The sequence below is a fragment of the Rhynchophorus ferrugineus genome, unplaced genomic scaffold (assembly GCF_030347505.1).
Source record: "Rhynchophorus ferrugineus isolate W39M unplaced genomic scaffold, kcgeb_rfMv2 rfM4, whole genome shotgun sequence".
Lineage (NCBI taxonomy): Eukaryota > Metazoa > Arthropoda > Insecta > Coleoptera > Curculionidae > Rhynchophorus > Rhynchophorus ferrugineus.
Window position 1 is genome coordinate 47,974,529 of NW_027472583.1, and position 18,243 is coordinate 47,992,771.

At 29.8% G+C, this 18,243-nt stretch overlaps 1 protein-coding gene across 4 annotated transcripts in view; it reads left to right on the forward strand.

Annotated features, from left to right (window-relative positions):
* LOC143196452 (inactive dipeptidyl peptidase 10) overlaps positions 1-18,243 on the forward strand; it is a 417,095-nt gene that overhangs the window by 329,499 nt on the left and 69,353 nt on the right. Inside the window, exon 1 of one of the 4 annotated variants that reach the window (XM_076404130.1) lies at positions 11,430-11,931. The exons of the other annotated variants lie outside the window; for them this stretch is intronic. Coding sequence (XP_076260245.1) covers positions 11,776-11,931 — 156 coding nt within the window. The 5' untranslated portion in view covers positions 11,430-11,775. Of the gene's footprint in view, positions 1-11,429; positions 11,932-18,243 lie in introns of those variants that run through there. 4 annotated transcript variants of the gene reach the window in all.

Here is an 18,243-nt window from a genome sequence, read left to right on the forward strand (position 1 = left end):
TTTCCAGCAATAATTCTAATTTTTCTCGCCGTAAAAACCATCCTTGAACTTCAGCGAACATTTTAAAAAAAGATTTGGCCAAATTGGTCCAGGCGTTGTTGAGTTATGCGCTTACCAACACATTTTGCGATTCATTTTTATATATAAGATATTGAACAATAAATACACCAGGTCAGGACTAAGAGAATAACTTCTTTAACTAAATTTTTAAATAAAATTACATGTTTCTCTGCTTATTTATTCCATTCTTCAATATTTGAAACAATAGCTGTAATTTCTCCTTTGCCTCTTATGTTCTGAATGGGAATTATTTTATCTATAACTCTTGATGCACAATATAACGCACCCATTTCCTTCAATATTCGGTTAGTACCATGTTAGCTACTAGTTAATGAAACCTGAAATGAGAAGCTAATACCACTAAAATGTACAGAACAATTTTAATAACCTTTAAATTTACCTTTAGTACAATGATATACTATGTTTCTAGAGCCACATCAATCAGTACTATCACTATCAGTACTTGAGTAAGAACAATTCCTCTTAGCTGTTCTCTGTTCATGTCCACCAAATATGAAATGAAATTTTCGCATATGTCGAGTTTTTCTTTCACAGCTATATATGTCTTCCGATAAAGCGAACACATTAATTTGTACCCTCTACAAAAAAAAAACGTAAAATGTAACTTTACGTGACCATTCTATTCTTAATCATTCTTGTCCTCTTTTCTGAACTAGTTCTCTGATATAATTTGTATAGTTTCTGATATATACTTTATTTGAGATCGTACTATGATTTTTCTCCTCTCCGTCTTTGCTTCTCATATTCTCTTTATCTGCTTTGTCTGCTCCATGTGCCGCAAAAGGGGACATTTTTGACACACCAACTGATACTATGTTCTGGTATTCCAACTGACTATGTATTCTTCAATTGACTCAATAGTGAGGTCTTTCCTTCACCGCTATCAAATGTTAGGGTTGGGGGTTGGTCTGTAAATTGCTTTGTACATTTCCGCCTTAGTTTGGAGTGATTTTTTATTAATGATTTACTTCTTATTAATGGATTTGTCATCTTTAGCGCTGAACTTCATGGTTTTTCAGTCAAACTGTTGATCACTAATAGACTTTTCCTATAATCCAGTGAGCATGCAAATTCCACATTTCTAATCTTTTAAGGTTATCTAAAGTTTGTCTCAAATTTTGTATAATATCTAGTGAATATGGCAAGTCAACAGATTAAAACTTCCGTATAGACTTTTATGGATATAAAAGAAAAGAAATTAATATGTGATGAGGAAGCAAAATACTATTATATTATCTAAATAGCGGTACATTCTCTCAATAAATGGAAGGAACATTATTTGTACCTTTGTACATTAAATATATAAGGTTGGTAAAATTTAATTATTATTAATTATTCTAATTATTATTAGTTTCATCCTAACAAATGGTTTTAAAGTAGCGGTTCTCTAATAACACTTATCCAACCTTAAAGTTAGTGATGTTTCTTTGTCCAATAAAAGGTTATCACCTTTTCAAAATAAAGACTCCAGAGGGTAATTTAAGATTCACTGAAAAATGTATGGTTTATGGTGGTATGACGATGGATACTTAAGTGATGGCCTATGCTAGAATTGGTCTGTTTGTTTTTATGCTAGAAATTTCGTTGTTAAAGTTGAACCTCGCCCTGATGGGCTAATTTTTCGAAAAATTCGACGAAATTCGTAAACATATATAAAGAGACAGTAAATTGACATACTAAATTTCGCTACATTGCTACTTAATTAAATCTTATCAGTTTACGGCAGTTATTTGCATAAGAATGGATACTAAAAAAATGTTGATACTTGAACCACATGTGAGAAAAGTAATTGACCGACGAACTTCCATTTGTGAATTGCTGCTGAAACGAAATTAAATTGAGCAAATTTTTAAACAAATTGGTAAGGGAAATTAAGAGTATATAAATGCTTCCCAAATGTGATGCTAAGTGTTTGATGGGATTGGAAAAAAATCGTTCATCTTGAGAATTGAAGCATAAAAACATTCAAAACTTTATTCAAAATATTGTTGACAATGAACTGGATTTTACTAAAATTATTTTGGTTAATTGACCAAGCTAACTCTTGTTAAACACATATCTTACCATCTTATTATGATTTATTATGGTTTGCTATTTGTAAGCATATTTCACCCCCAATATAAATGTGTCATTATTTGAAGATTTTATGTGAATCAGGGACATCTCCAAAGTCGAATTTACATATATATGTATATTGACTCACGTCGATCCATTGGCATTAGGTATTTCTGCTTCTAGCCCTAATTGTTCTTTCTAGAAATATTTAAATTAATATGATAATTCGTAGTACCGTAGCAGTTAAACTGAGAACTATTTTAAAATTTGATATACAGAAATATAATATTCGATACTATAATTTTATATTTTTAAAAATATATAAATATTTAAAAACAAATTTCAAAAAACTATTTCACAAGCTGATTATATTTTATTCAGTACCACAATGCATATTAATTAAATAGCCCCAACGTATTTTCCCATAACCATAATTATTAATTTAAAAATATGATAAGCAAACCAGCTTTATTTTAATTACCGTGGTCTCAAGTAATAAAAAAGTAAACCTTTAGGGGATTAAAACTTTTTTATGTAGTTTTTATTTAATGGTGTTACTCTTGCTTTTTACACAGAAAATGTGTCTACTATTTTTTCATCAAATTCATAATTACCTAATTTTCTCTTTCTGCTAAAAAGGACAGTTTTTACTTAAATGAGTACATACTTCATCGACATTTTAGTAAATAGCACTCTACATGCCTTCAATACAGAATAATACTTCTCACTTTTACTTTAAATATTTAATGAAATATATGTTAGTACGTTGGAATCACAAATTTTAGCATCTTTAACTAAAATAGTCCCTTCCGATACTTGGCAATACTAAGTGTTAGGCTCCATCTAATATTTAGAATTGGAACGTTGACCTTTAACCATAATATTTTTCAGAACTCTTTATTATTTGAACACAAATTGTTTGGAGTTAGTCGTTGTAGTTAACTCGTAAACATGTTCGTGCTATGATTTCTTACGGCTTTCGGTATATATCCGTTTCAACAAAATCTGTTGTGCCAGATAATATTGATGCTGTTACACGAAATGATATTAAAGATTTTCATGTGACTTTCCGTGAAAATGAGTATTCCTGGCGTTAGAGACGATCATCAGAAAGATACAAGATGAACATTTAGTTATAAAATATTTCTTGACATTAGATCCCGTATAATTGATAAGAAATTGCCAAGAAATACAGCGATCCATCAAAAACTATGTATAGTCCTACCAAAAAACATCCAATGCATATCATCAAAATTTATAATGCAACGTTTCGGCATCAAATTTAATATTTCGATTATTTTGACTCTGATATAACAAACTACTAATGTAAATAAAACAATGAAATAAAAATAATGATATAAATAAAATTTATTTTAACACTGTTTTACATCTAATGCAAATATTTTCGAAAGACTTAAACTATAGTTAATTAAACAGCCGCACTGGTTTATAGGTTAGAGTTGTTTTATTATATTTACGTTGAACTATTTTTCCACACCATCCATGGGGTAGTACCTCCTAGACACTTCTTATGTTGTGGTATCTGCTGGGGGCCTAATCTACAAGTTAACAATTGTTACATTTAGCTATTGCTTCCTTGTTAAATTATTTTGATATCTCTAAATAATTGCTCTTAACTTTTTTTGGTTACTGTCTGTGTCCTCTATAAAATTAGATATAATCACTACATTCTCCCTAATGCATTTGTCATATAAGCAAAAATAGTCAGTATTAATTTTCTCCTGATAAATTCTAACCTAATTCAAATGTATAGTTTAATCACTCCACAAATATGATTTTGTACAGTTATTTTATATTAATTATATATTCGTCTTTAGCTGTTTCTGGCCTTATCACTGCCCACAACAAGATAGTTTTATTCAGTCTCTTTCACTATCAGAATTACTATTCATGTCAATTACCAAACTGTTAATTTCTAATCTATTGAACACTTATTAATGATTCCATCTATCAATTACTTTTTTGTCTATATGATGGAACGAATATGTTATTGTAGAAAATGTAATTTTCTACAGTGTATCATGTTTCAGGCTTGTTTCTAAAAAAATAAATTACATAAAATACAAATATTTAATTTATATTTAACGAGTAACAAAACATTAACTCAGCTTCAGGCATAAAACCATGCTTGTTTCCACCATGAACAATAGTACATCTGCAGTGAAGTATTAAAAATTTTTGTTAAAATTTGCTGTTTTATAACCTCTGATTATCATCATTAATGTTTTGAATAAATTCTGCAGACATGTAACAACGGTGTTGACCATTACCAACATAAATCAAATTTTATAAACCCATTCAATTACATGTTCGGATGCAATGGACTTTCAACAGACTAATCCGCTCCGTGTTTAAAACTAATTTTACGATTTCACAAACTGAATTTGAAAATACATTCGATAGCACTGATGACGTATGTTGACTCTTTATTGGAAGGACTATATGTACAACATCTACATAAGTGACAAATCTTGAATAATCTAGTGTATGGATCTTCTCAAAGGAACTAAATTCAGCAAAAGTGACAGCGAGAAGCAATTCTATGCAAATCATCGCCTGTTTCTTCGGAATAACTGGACATGTTGCAACCATACCGTTAGAGTAACGTAATAGTAAATTGTGAATGGTATATAAACATTTTTATACCAGATGTGCTTTGTGTAATACGAATAACAAGCGACAATGAAGGATCATTCTTCATTATGACAATTCAAGCTCCCACACATCGCCTGAAACAACCACCTATTTAGGATTTACGGAGTAAAGCCTTAGTTTGGCATAAAATTGATACATTCAACTTAGGTTTTAACTGTTTTCTTTTATAAATATTTCTTGTAATAATTATATATAGTTTTAATAATCTTATAAGAAGGGTAAAAGAAATTATGTTAAAAATATTTATAAGAATAAGCGATTTGGTAAACTTTGTTCTTCAATTTTACAAATAATCTGCTACTTATTAACATTTCATGGATTTTGAAACATAACTTAATAAAATTCGCAACGAACAAATAGAACTATAGTTTTAGGCAAAATTCATGATTATACATCAAGATACTTTTCAAGGATATTTCATTCAATTCAACCTTATACATTTATATTTATACGTTTTTGGGGGGAAATTGTATTTTCTTTCAAAATAGACAACTACAGGAATCAGTGCTTCATTTACACCAAAGTATTCCTGTATTATTATTTTTAGGCAAATAGCTAGCAGACATTCCTTTAATTTAACTATCGTTTTCATCTACTTGTGATACAGTGATCACCTGAGAGGGTTCTATTATCTTCTAGTCTAGTATTCTTCTAGTATTCTATTATATTCTAGTCTAGAAATTTGAAAAAAATTGCAAAGAGTAAATATTTTGTAAAAAACTAACTTCAATTTTGTTCAACTAGTTTTTAGAAATGGAAGAAAAGAATGGAAACAGCCGTAATTTTGTGAAAAAAAAATTGTTCGGCTTCTTTAAAATTTTACTGTATGATAGCAATACTTCTCTAGATTAAGAATTAACTTTCCTTTTAATTGTGATTACTGGGATGGTAGCAATCGTGTAAACTTCAATCATCAATCGTCGTTCAAACAATCGTAGCCACTTTTTAGCCTCCGATTTCATCAGCCTTTTTCGACTTTCAATTTTTCACTCATTTGTTCATGTATTCTTTCAACATTAATTGAATATTAAATTAATAAATAAAAATTAGGAAAACTAGTAAACAAGAACTAATAAAAGAATTAGTAAAATTATTGTTCATCATCATACATCTCACGCCGTTCAAATACGTTGCCTTGCAATTGTAAGCTAAACAAATAAAAACTTTTTGAGACCTTGTATGTGACTTTAAATGTTCATTAATATAAAAATTTTCCCTAATTTTTCTAGATTTCACAGTCACTTTTCCATTTTCTTTAGAAAAAAACAATATATCTCCTTCTATAAATGACTATCATGTGATTTTTAGGTCAATAAAATTGAATTAGTCTCCTTTTGTTACATGAACCCTATTTACCAATATATACTATAACCACTAGTAGCTTCATCTATGAAAATTATTTATGATTAATTACCAATTGTATTTACGGTATTTTAATCTTAAAACCTACCACTTTATTCCATAAAACAAAATTAAAATAACATTTAAACTCAGAAACAATCTAAACTTGTCATTGATTTAAATTATACTTGCTTCAGTTGTTCCCCTATTTTCCTATTATAGCTCGACAAATTTATCTTTTAACCATTCTTATAGGTTTGATTAATCTTGCCCTAAGGATGAAGTAATCTAGAATGAAATATATGCGTATATGTCACGGAAACTGAGATTTATTTTTAAATTAAATTCAGAAATTTAAAGTGACTCTAGAACTGACAAAGTTTGGAACAATGTCACTAACGAAAACCGCCTCAAACCATGTTTTTCACGTTGGTAGCAATTTATCTCATGGCACGTGTACCAGACAGCTCACGAAATCGAAATATATTTGGTTATACCGTCAAAACCAAACAGATAACTGTTCATCCCTAAAACTCGTCCTACGCCATCTAGCGCCCTATAACATAAAATATAGGTAAAGGTGAATCGATAGAGCCATGTTGGATTATCGATCAGAAAATACCTTAGTATATAACAGATGGCGTTTCCTGTACATTTTCTGTTAAAAAATTAGTTTTGTCATAATTTGGAATGTTATGAATCGCACTTTATGAATAAATGATAAAATCTGTAATACCATGGGAAATATGTCGAAAATAACTTAAAAATTAATTTTAATACAACTCTTACTTTTTATGGGGCTGGCAAATTTTCTTTGTTCATATTTTGTTTAACAAACAGTGGTGAAAAATTGTAAAATTATACAAACTTCCCACAGTGTGGGCTTGTTTTTCATTTACCCCGGAGACTTCATCTAATCTACTTTAAGAACTTTCTTGTCGGGAATAAAACAACAGAATAAAAATTAATTACTTTTCTTGAGTTTATGTCTTTTCAGATGATTCTTTTTCTTCAACTATTAGCTTTCTAAGAGGCAAGTTCTGTAGTGGTAATAGTTTGCTGAAGGTTAAAAGTCTCTGAGGGGAATGCTGCTTTCTCCTGTCGTTGGCAAATTTAAAATGCATCTGTTCATTTAATTAAAGCGAAGAAAGACGTAAATTTTACCAGTTGTTGACTGTTTCAAATATCAGTTTTATTATTAATGTGATTTGTAGTATGCTTTAAGTTGCAGTAAAATCTTATAGGTAAAGACATTTTGTAAAATACTAAGATGAAATGAAATATGTATTTTGCAGCTTTTTATATTTGAAGAATTAATTGCTATTTACCATTTAAGCCATTGTGCTAAAAAATTTTGTAAAATAAGTATACTTTATAAATAAGAAAATAAATAAAATGGTAACAGCAAAATATAATATCCATTTATGTCTACCATATGATCTAAAAGAATAAATATAAAGATGACAATAATAAAAAAGCTAATGAAATTTATTATTAAACACAATTCAAGTTATTGAATTTGGTTATTATTTTCAAAACCAAAAATAAATAAAAAGTTATTTATAACTAAAAATTGTTTCATGAACTACTAGATATTTTACATCTGTTGATTATAATAAAATTCTTTGTTAAATATAATGTATTCATTATTAATAGAGACTTGGCATCTACTACCTAACTTAATATTATTTAGGTTTTCGACAGTATTTACTACAATTTGTTTCAAATTGTAATTAGCGTCAAATAAAATTTGTCTTTTATGCATATTCTTTTTTATTATACATCATTAATTATGATCAAGTATAATTTTTAATAATACGCTATAATTTATATTATGTAGATAACATTATTTTTGTTTGTTTATTACTTTTACTAATAATCAGTAAATTAATTTACTCAATGTAATTATATTATTACTTTACTATAACATTCTTTTTACTTCTTTAGCTGTTATTATTGTTAGAAATTATTGACCTTTATGCATACCCGTAATTACATTCAATTAAAGTACATTAAATTTAATATCCTTTATAATCTTAAACTTTATAATGGATAATAAATTTAAAATTTAATTGCGGCAACTATAAAATAATTACTACTAAACCGTTTCGTCAATGTTGATACTGACTTAAAAGATAGTGAAGAACTAAACTTATAACCCTACAAGCAGAACAGTAACATATTTCATCAAGTTAATACATTACAACATGCAAGCGACAATATAAATAATTGGATACAAGCTTGGAAAATAAGAATTAATGAAAGTAAATCTGTACATGTGCAGTTCACCTATAAACCGACCGTACAAGCACCCATAGCATTAAATAATACTATCATTCCATATAGCAACAACGCTAAATATCTCGGAATGAATCTCCATGCAAAACATCGCTAGAAGGAACATATAAAGAAGAAAAGAAAAGAACTGGAATTGAAATATAGGAAAATGTACTGGCTAAATGGAAGAAAATCACAATTATCAGTACATAATAAATTGCTGTTGTATAAGCAAATACTGAAACCTGTATGGACATACGGAGTTCAATTAGGAAAATGTTCTACAAAGAGTAATATAAATAAAATACAAATTTTTCAGAACAAAGTCCTGAGAAGTATTGTGAGTGCACCCGTATACTACAGGACAGATTACCTACATCGAGACCTTCAGATACCCACAGTTAGTCAAGATATCAAAAGAATTGTAAGAGGGCATGAGGAAAGACTCCATTCTCACACGAATATTGAAATATTGCAACTATTGGATACCACCAGAACAGGACACAGACTCAAAAGGATCAAACCATCTGATCTTCTGTAGTGTTGTATGTGTATATATTAAAAAATTGTAGGTTAGACGGAAACGACTAGTAACAATATATTAATTAAATAATAAAAAATATAGTTAGCACATAAATGTTCATGTTCCACCACATGTTCATGGCGGTTCTTGATATAATTTAATGTTATACGTACATAATTATTGTAAATAATATTTGAAATTAAAATATGACGAAATTTTCAATTACTAATTTAGATATGTTTTGAAGATTGGCTGTACAAATAATCACAAATGGCAATAAATAAGTAACTGGTTCCCTAATATCATTGATCCGCCATACTTGTCTGGTTAGACCCATGACTAGTAAAATCCAGGACGCTTATATAACAAGATATTTACACTTATATATAAGATATTAACAAATTACTAATATCGATTTTCGTAGAAATAACATATGATATGGCCGCTAACAGCTGCAACAGTTTCTGATTCCAAGTTGTAAAGTGCCGCCGTTACGTGTATGTCCATGTAATGCACCATTTACCATTATTAGTATCTTAAGTTCTTAATTGGATACTGCACAACTATAACGACTATGAAGCAGTCAGAGCTCTATATTATTTTGGGATAGACGATGTATGATGTATGTTTTTTAATATTTCGCAAATATTTCGTTGACTTCATTATTCGTATGTCTGTAAATTAATACTTGTTCATTATCTTTATAAAAACATTTTGGTTGTATTAATAAATATCTAGCATTATTTATAACTAAAAATTTTATATATGTTGATATTATGTTAATTATATAATTCCTGATTAAATATAATTAATTCATTATTCATAAAGACATCAACCTGACATCAACTAATTACAAATAACTTAATGTTATTTAGGTTTTCTACTGCATTTACTACAATTTGCTTCAAATTGAACTAAGTTTGATTAACATCAAACAAAATTTGTTTTTTGTGCATGTTATTTTTTATTAAACATAATTAGTTATAATCAAATATAACTTATAATAATAAAACGCAATAATTAACATTATGTATATAACATTATTTTTGTTATTAATTTGCTCAACGTAATTATATCATTACTTCACTATAACACTCTTATATATGTTAGTCATAGTAAGAACTTAGTGACGATGTGTGAGATATTGAACACTAGGGGAATAATACAATATTGCGGTTCAAAACATAATGGAAGCCCCCCAAGCTTGACCGTAAAAATCAAGCAGTTCAGTTTGTAAGCTTCTTTTGGGGTTGTTCATATATAAACCCGGTTGTTTTTGGAAACAATGTACAGGATGATTCCTCGCACCACGCTACATTCTTCCAATCATCCTGCCATATTCTACGATCGTTGCACAAATTCTTTCTCCACTAAACGTTGGCTTTTATAAAGGATTCTGCAATTACAGCCCCTCTATGAGTGTTATGAGTATTATTCAAGTTAATATTGAGCTATGCTGTCGCTTTTTCCGCAATATTTTTATGTTGTCTGGCCACAGTCATTGTTAGTGTTCGTCAGTTTATGTAAGTTAACTTTCGGTTTCGCCCACTATTCCTCTTCATCGATGATGTTTTATTATGTTTTGTGTATACTGTCATGTCACTGTTTTCATTTCATACGCTTCCGGTAACTGAGCACCAACAATTTACCCTATCTCGAAGTCTGAGACATCACATATTTCGCTTATTTTAACCATCGCAGAACAAGACATGACATGTAAACTGAAGAATATATGCGCGTCACATTATCATGGAATCAGCATTGCCAACATTCAATAAGATTTAACTCATTGACTAAGACATAACTCAGAAATAATTGTCCAGCAAAACTAATGGCCATTTTCATACTTATGTCATCATTGTTTGGTGAAAGTTGTTTCTCCATCTCATGTTTGGCATTAATACACAGAGATTACTTTTTATTTTCAAGGGAGATGAAAAACATAGTAAAACAAAAAAACTTATTTTGAAAGTAAAATGTTTCGAACTGAAAAGAAAATAAATTATTTTTCATTTATATTTTCCGTTAAGGTACAACCCTCGTATTTTGATGTCATTTTGTTCGTTTCTGTAAACAACCCACCCACGATACTTTGTAAGTTATAATTATTGTAGATAGGCAACATATGTGGTAATTTCGATATAATTTTTCATAAGCAGTAAGAAATTGCGAGGATCTAGGTTCATAATTTCGGAAAAGCCGCTCATTACTGTCGAATTTTCCAATAATTAATGCGGCCGTGACTTGTCATAGAGTGTTTCCACAGCCCACTCATGCCGTATTAAATTCTTCCCAGACTAGAATTATAGGCAAAGGGCAATCAATTTGAAGGGTTCGACTTAAAATTGGGCGCACTTCCTATGGACATCTTCGCTCTGGAAGCCGGCAGCGATTCGTCTGCGTGGTGAAGCCCGCTTTTATCGAGCATTTTCCGACGATCCGTCAGTTTGGGTGTTTCTATCGGCCTGCGCGGTCAGCCATCTCGAACCTGGCATTGTTTTTCTTGTAAATAAACACGGATAAGAGCTCGGCCACACGCAATATTTCATTTATCCGTTCGTTTTTGTTACTTTTGTCCGTTTCTTTCATATAATCTAGGCTAGGAATCGATGTTAGTCGCGCTTCATCTGTCCCCCGACATATAAACATCTAAATCAAAACAACGTGTCTTAACGTTCGTCGTGTCGTGTTTAGTGGTTTAGATCGGTAACATATAGGAACTATTTTGATACATGTCTGTATAACGCGTAGATTAAATCATTCAGAACGAGACAAGAATTATTTTCGTATAAATATATGTAGTATTTTTTGTATTTTATATAATGCCAGAGATAAATAGTTCCAAGTTCGAACTGAAATTTTTCAAACGAAAATCCGTCTCCGAGAAAAAAGTTGCCAAATCGCCCGAGACTGTCCAGAAAACACCGAAAAGCCCTGTTAGTCGTGTTAAAATAGCACCCCCTTATGCCTACGTTGAGGTAAGAATGCATATGTTACGTAGACAATAACAAAAGCGAACTCGGAAATATTTAATCGAAGTATAACCTAATTCAATTAGTATCGATATAAAATTGAAATTAGCCTATAATTTGTTTGGTACAATAATACAGTACTTTGTTATATGCAATAATATTTATTGTTTGAAGAATACCATCTCTCTCCCTCTCTCTCTGTCTTTCTCGGCTTGTATATATTATTTGTAATAAAATTTAAAAACTTGTTTATATTATGTACTGTTAATATTTTTTAAAATAGAAAATAATATTTTTAAAAATATAAAATCTTTAGTAGTATATATCTTAAATATGGACAAATATTTATAAGAAACAAACTTTGGCGGTTACTCTTAAGTTTAAGAGCTTATTATTAAGAATTGATACACACTGTGAACCAAACAATATTTAAATGCATTGAAATTTAGAATAAAATTCAATATTGGAAGCATAGGTAAGATTAAAATATATGGAATATAGTTATATGAATAATAATAAATGAACTACTTCAAGTTTAATATAGAGCATTACAGAAAGTGATACATTCTCTATAAACATAGCGCTGAAAATTAAATGACACTTATATTCAATATAGACAAATATAGATAAATAAAAATATTATAGTATGTTGGCATAAAAATAGTTTTTTGAAAAAATAGTTAATTTCACTAAATACACAGATTAAATTTTCAAGTAATGTTGTTAGTTCTGTATGTTTAACCAATAACATAAAACGCTACGCATCTTAGTAATTTTTTATGGATAAGAATATATTATCTAGTACGGAATAATTATCCTCAGTCACAGTTATAATGATGGATATCTTAGAAGAGGCGTTAATCAGTTGGATGAGCACATCAAAAAATCTAAGGGCTGTTTAGGTTTTCTGATGTAATTTTTATTATTTTGGGTGTGCTGAATCCAAAACTGGCTTAACTATGTACCCTTTCGTTTCCCCAGTGAGGCCCCTCTTTATACATTTGCGCATGTGGAAAGAATCTGGAAGGTGTCTCTAAAGTCATGTCACCTTTCAAAGGTATCCTTTCTCAATCTTATTAATGTACTGGTGAAGTTGTTCTTCACTCACATCTCCCAAATTTATCATAGTCATACATAAGATATCTAATGCCTGGTTCTTTGAAAGAGGATTTTTCTTCCTGCTCCTCTGCTTCTGTGAGGCCTGGAACCTTTGAAACTATATATTTGTATTAATCTCCATCTTTGGAAAATGATTTTATGAATTGCTTCAGAAAATGTGTAAAAAATATCTTAAACGAACTTTATCCGAAAAAAACGATGTTTCTTGAAGTACATTATTTTCACCAATTTTAAGTTCCATTGGCGGTTAACTATTTTAGGCCCAGTAACGTGCTAGGTCTCTGATATACACGAAGTATATAAACACAAAAAGCAAGGGAAATTGATGAAACCAGCTTTTTGACCAAGCAACATGCACAAAATTTCAAATTCGCCGCATACCTGCAATCATAGTCTTTATATTTTAATTTGCGAAGAACTAATTGCAAGAACGTCTTTAGGCTTCTTTTTGGGGAATCTATGAAATTACTCCTTTGTGCTGTATTGTACTGAGCCTTAAATATATCCCTTAAACCTTCAATATTGGTACAATAAACCAGTCCATTTTACTTACTTGTGAGCCTTCAGCCAATCAACTCAGCAGCAGTAACTTTCAAAAAAAGATACAAGTATTTTACCAAATCATTTAGTTCACCCTGGGAAAACCAATTCAGACTTGACAGGTCATCGGGTTCAGGTACGGCACCATTTACGTCAGAACTTGGAATCTCGGCCACCGTCCCACGATTTTTTTCTATAGTATTTCCGTCTTCAGCATACCAAAATACATAGAAGTCAGTTGAAAATATTGAAGCAGTTTTTTTATTGCAGACCTGTAATGGTTGTTTGAATTTTAAGTATAGTAAACTAAATTACTTTATTATTAATAATTATAACTAAACTTAAACATTAGCATGCAGTACTATCCCTCTGTTTGCATCCTTATTCAACCTTGTAATTAAACGCTTGGCTCAATTTGTTCCGCTAACCGACTTCGCAAAAAAAAGAAGAGGTTCTATGTTCGGCTGTATATATATATATTTTAATATATGTTCGCCGATTTCTCCGTCAATTGTGGGCCGATTTTAAAAATTCATTTTTGATTCGAAAGAGTCCCATTGGAATTAAATTAGGATCTGTTGAAGGGAAGGGGGGAATCGAGGGAAATGCTCAAATTTTAAAGGCATGTACACAATGTTCACATATTTTTATCTAAAGTAATCAGATATTTGTGTATAATGTTATTGCTGAGCTGATTAGCTTTTTATATATACTAACCATAGCATATAAGACTTAGAAATGTTGTAGACAATTATGTCTATGGTGTAATGGCTGTAACGGAAGTCGCGGGTTCAATTCCCGGCGGGGACAATAACTTTTTTCTTGTAGTTTAGTTAGGACATTTGTCAGATCACCTAGGCTAGGTAGCGGACCCGGGGGCCTAAAGCGCTCTTTATTTTCAATAATTGCTCTTTTATTCCTATTTTTCCTCTTTTACTCATATCCTGCTGCACATTTACTTGGCCTACCCACTGTAATATTAAATAAAATACCTCCATAATTTATTGAGTAAATATCTAACACTAGAAAGAAACTCTTTTTAACAAATTGAACCGACTTCAAAAAATAAATAAGGAACATTGTAATAAGTAAATAAAAATAATCAAAAACCTTATTTAACCTATCTACCACAAGTATTTTGTATTCTACTATATAGTCACCATTTAGATGTATACCTACCTAAACATATTTATCTATTTTCAACATTATTTTAACTACTACCAACTGATCAGTTTGAAATCAGTGCCGAGCAACAAATTAGATTTGTTTTGTTCATAATTTAATTTTGTGTATATGTGACAAAATTATATTACTATTTTTGTATGACTCGGCACCGACTTTAAACTAATCAGTTGGTAGTCAATATATTGGGTTTTCTGGGATCTATCCACGATCTATTTTTAAAAATAATTTTCATCACTGACAAAAAGTTTTTTTTCTTATGTTCCGTCAACACATGTGGGACCCACCATGTATGATGTAAGTGTATGGTTGAAAGGTTTGAACGTAACTATTTGAATGGCTTCCAGTAAAGTAGAAGTAGTTAAAGAATCTGATATTAAATACATCCATAAAAACTTGAATTTACTTTTTGAAAATCTTCCAAATATTAAGATTGTGGGGCTGGTGTGAAAAGTAATTCAAAAAAATCACTTCTTATGCTTCTCAATAATTATAACTTTCTTAACATAGACTACCCGTATTTAGAACAATACAAATTAATTATCATTTAAATTTACTTTATTTTACTCGTAAACTTGTCATTCATTCCTGTCAAACCTTGCATCCAATCTCTTCGAAGCCAAGAAATCCAACAAAAATATTTATATATTAGGTATATAAATATAATAAATGTTAAGCCCGAACAATGTGTATTATATCATATACATAATATTGTTTTTTGGTGATATAATAACAACAAATCAAATTCGTACTATATAAATTTTTAATAATAATGGGAATCTTTATATATTTTATTTATATATCAATAAATTTCATTGAAACACCTCACAAAAAATATTTTATCGGCTTAAAAAGGGTCTAAATGGTCGGCTTTATACTAAAGAAGTCTAGAAGTTCAAATAATATAATATATTGCTATATACATTTGAAACGTTAAGATTAAGCTCCTTATCAAGGTTCATGTTGCTGTAAAATATACATTCAAGTTTCCGCAGAGTTATATCCCTTACATACTTATTAACGATTAGCAATAATGTATTTTATCGTACCAAAAGCTTTCGGCTTTCATTTATACTATATGTCGGCGTAAGAAGTAATCGACACAATTACAAAAAAACAGAATTACAAGTTTATAATTAAATGTATAACATTTTAGTTTTAATATTTATCACTACTAGATAGTGATGTGTAACAGTAATAATTCTAAATGTTTAGTATAGTAATATTGGATTAAATTTAATCATTATTAAGCTAAAATAAATGTTATAAACAGTATTATAGAAAATGTTATATTATCATTTAAATTATGAATAATTATAAAGTGTGTTGAACAGAAGGAAATGCCAACATATTCTTTAATATACAAAAAATATCCCAACTGATTCTGAACAAGTAAAATTTAGTTTGAAAAGTCTATGGTGTATTTGCCGGTCAAGGATACGTATCTCCACTACTTGTCAAAAAGATTTAAATAAAGAACATAATATTTTCCGAGGCAAGAACAACTACAACCGATTGTCAACTATGACGAGATTTAGTAAAAAAGTTCCGTGGTACTAATAGCAGCGTGTTGGTTGATTATATTGCATGGTATCATTGTTGCTTCTAACAGGTTTATTTTCTTTGTTGCTCTCCAGAGTGAATAATCGGTTAATTTATATGCTGATATATCTTGCAGATAGAAATTCACTGGTTTTTCTTTCAACATTTGAGTCCTTCTTTCTTGTTGAAGGTTGTCTGTAGAATACCTATTTTTTGTTGTCACATTCTTGTTGCTTTTCGTTTTTCTTTTAGTAATTCTTGTATATCTGTCGAATACTTCGATCCACTTTGATGTTTTTGTATGCTGCTGTTTGGGTAAGCTTCGTGAAGTTTTGAACTTCTTCTAATTGTAAATTGTCCCCAATTAGTATTTTTGTTAGTAATAGTGAGACTAACCTAATTTTTATTATATTTCACTTAATGTCAACATAGTGGCTGAATGATTAGAAAGCAAGCCATTATTTTCTCATATTTCTATAAGGTTTGGAAATACTACTTGAAATAAATAATCTACTATATCAGAGTCGGTAAACCAATACGTCTGATTACCTATAGAGCGGTAAATACAGCTCATTTCTTAGATCGCCTCTCTTGCTTCTTTCTCTCCATCGAAGTCTCCTCTAACAATAAATATTTTTCCCAAATTGTTAAAATTGGTGGTTTAATATTCTTCTTCTTTGTGGTATATTTTGGTAAAAAATAAACTGCACCAATTCACATTTTTTATTTGAACTTTGTCCTAACTACTGTTAATTGAATATGTACTTATTTTAAAAGTAATTCTTCATATGGTTTATTATCTCCCACGAGACTGACACTAATCTATGTATTGTAGTATGATTTGTTTAGAATACCATTAGCATTCCCAGCACTTGCACGTATTTTCTATAGCTTATTTCATTCTTAATATAACTCCAATGTGTATGGCGTCTAATAAGTTTTAGTTGTATAATATATTGCAATAAGTGACTTATCGATTTCTGATGTCTTTTTTATCTTTATGTAACGAAAATAAAAATAAAATCATGCAAATTATCAAAAAAAAAAGAAAAACTGCATAAGAAAATGTATCAAAAAGCAACTCATGACTTGTAAATCGCATCTTAGTAATCACAAGTAAAATAATTTTTAAACTAAAGTAAGTGAATCGCTAAATTTATTTGTTAAATTTATAACACCGTTCTAACGGAATTAAGAAGGCATATTGTTTTACGAACTGTTATAATCTGTCGATACTGTTAAAACATATTTTAACTATTAAAACCAATACCAACAAATCATACAATGTAGCAGGCATGTTCTCAATATATTAAAAGAAACTATTGAGAACTAGCTATAAAAATAGTTTATCGCCGACTTGGTTGGGGCAGTGGTAAAGGCGACAGGACGGTCCTCCAACTGTTGCGATAATCGCGGGTTTGAATCCTGTCGGGGCATGGTCGTAAATTTATGTTTGTGATTGTTTAACATTTATGGTTGGTCCTTAGGCAAGAGTAGCAAATCCGACAACGGAAATGATCCCTGTCACGCCTGTAACCAGGCTGGGTAAGACCGGATGTTTTCTGGGATGATTTCTTGTTGTTGGTTACTGGCCAATCGGTAGGCTTAATGCCGAGGACCGTGGTTGGGAGCCCACGTTACATTGCAGGTTCAGTCTAGATAAATCCTTGTTGGCATAAGGCTAATAGTAGTATAAAATAAGTCACTATTAGCGATATCAGCTAAATTGTTGTTTTTGTTGAATTATTTTCAATATATGAACTTCACATATATATAACATTACACATTTATTTAAATATTAATTTTCTGTAGCACAAATAATTATATTATAAATAGATATATTATAAATAAAGAAAAATAATAAATAAATAAAAAATAATAATATATAATAAAATAAAAAATAAAGAAATATATAGAATAATTATATTATATATA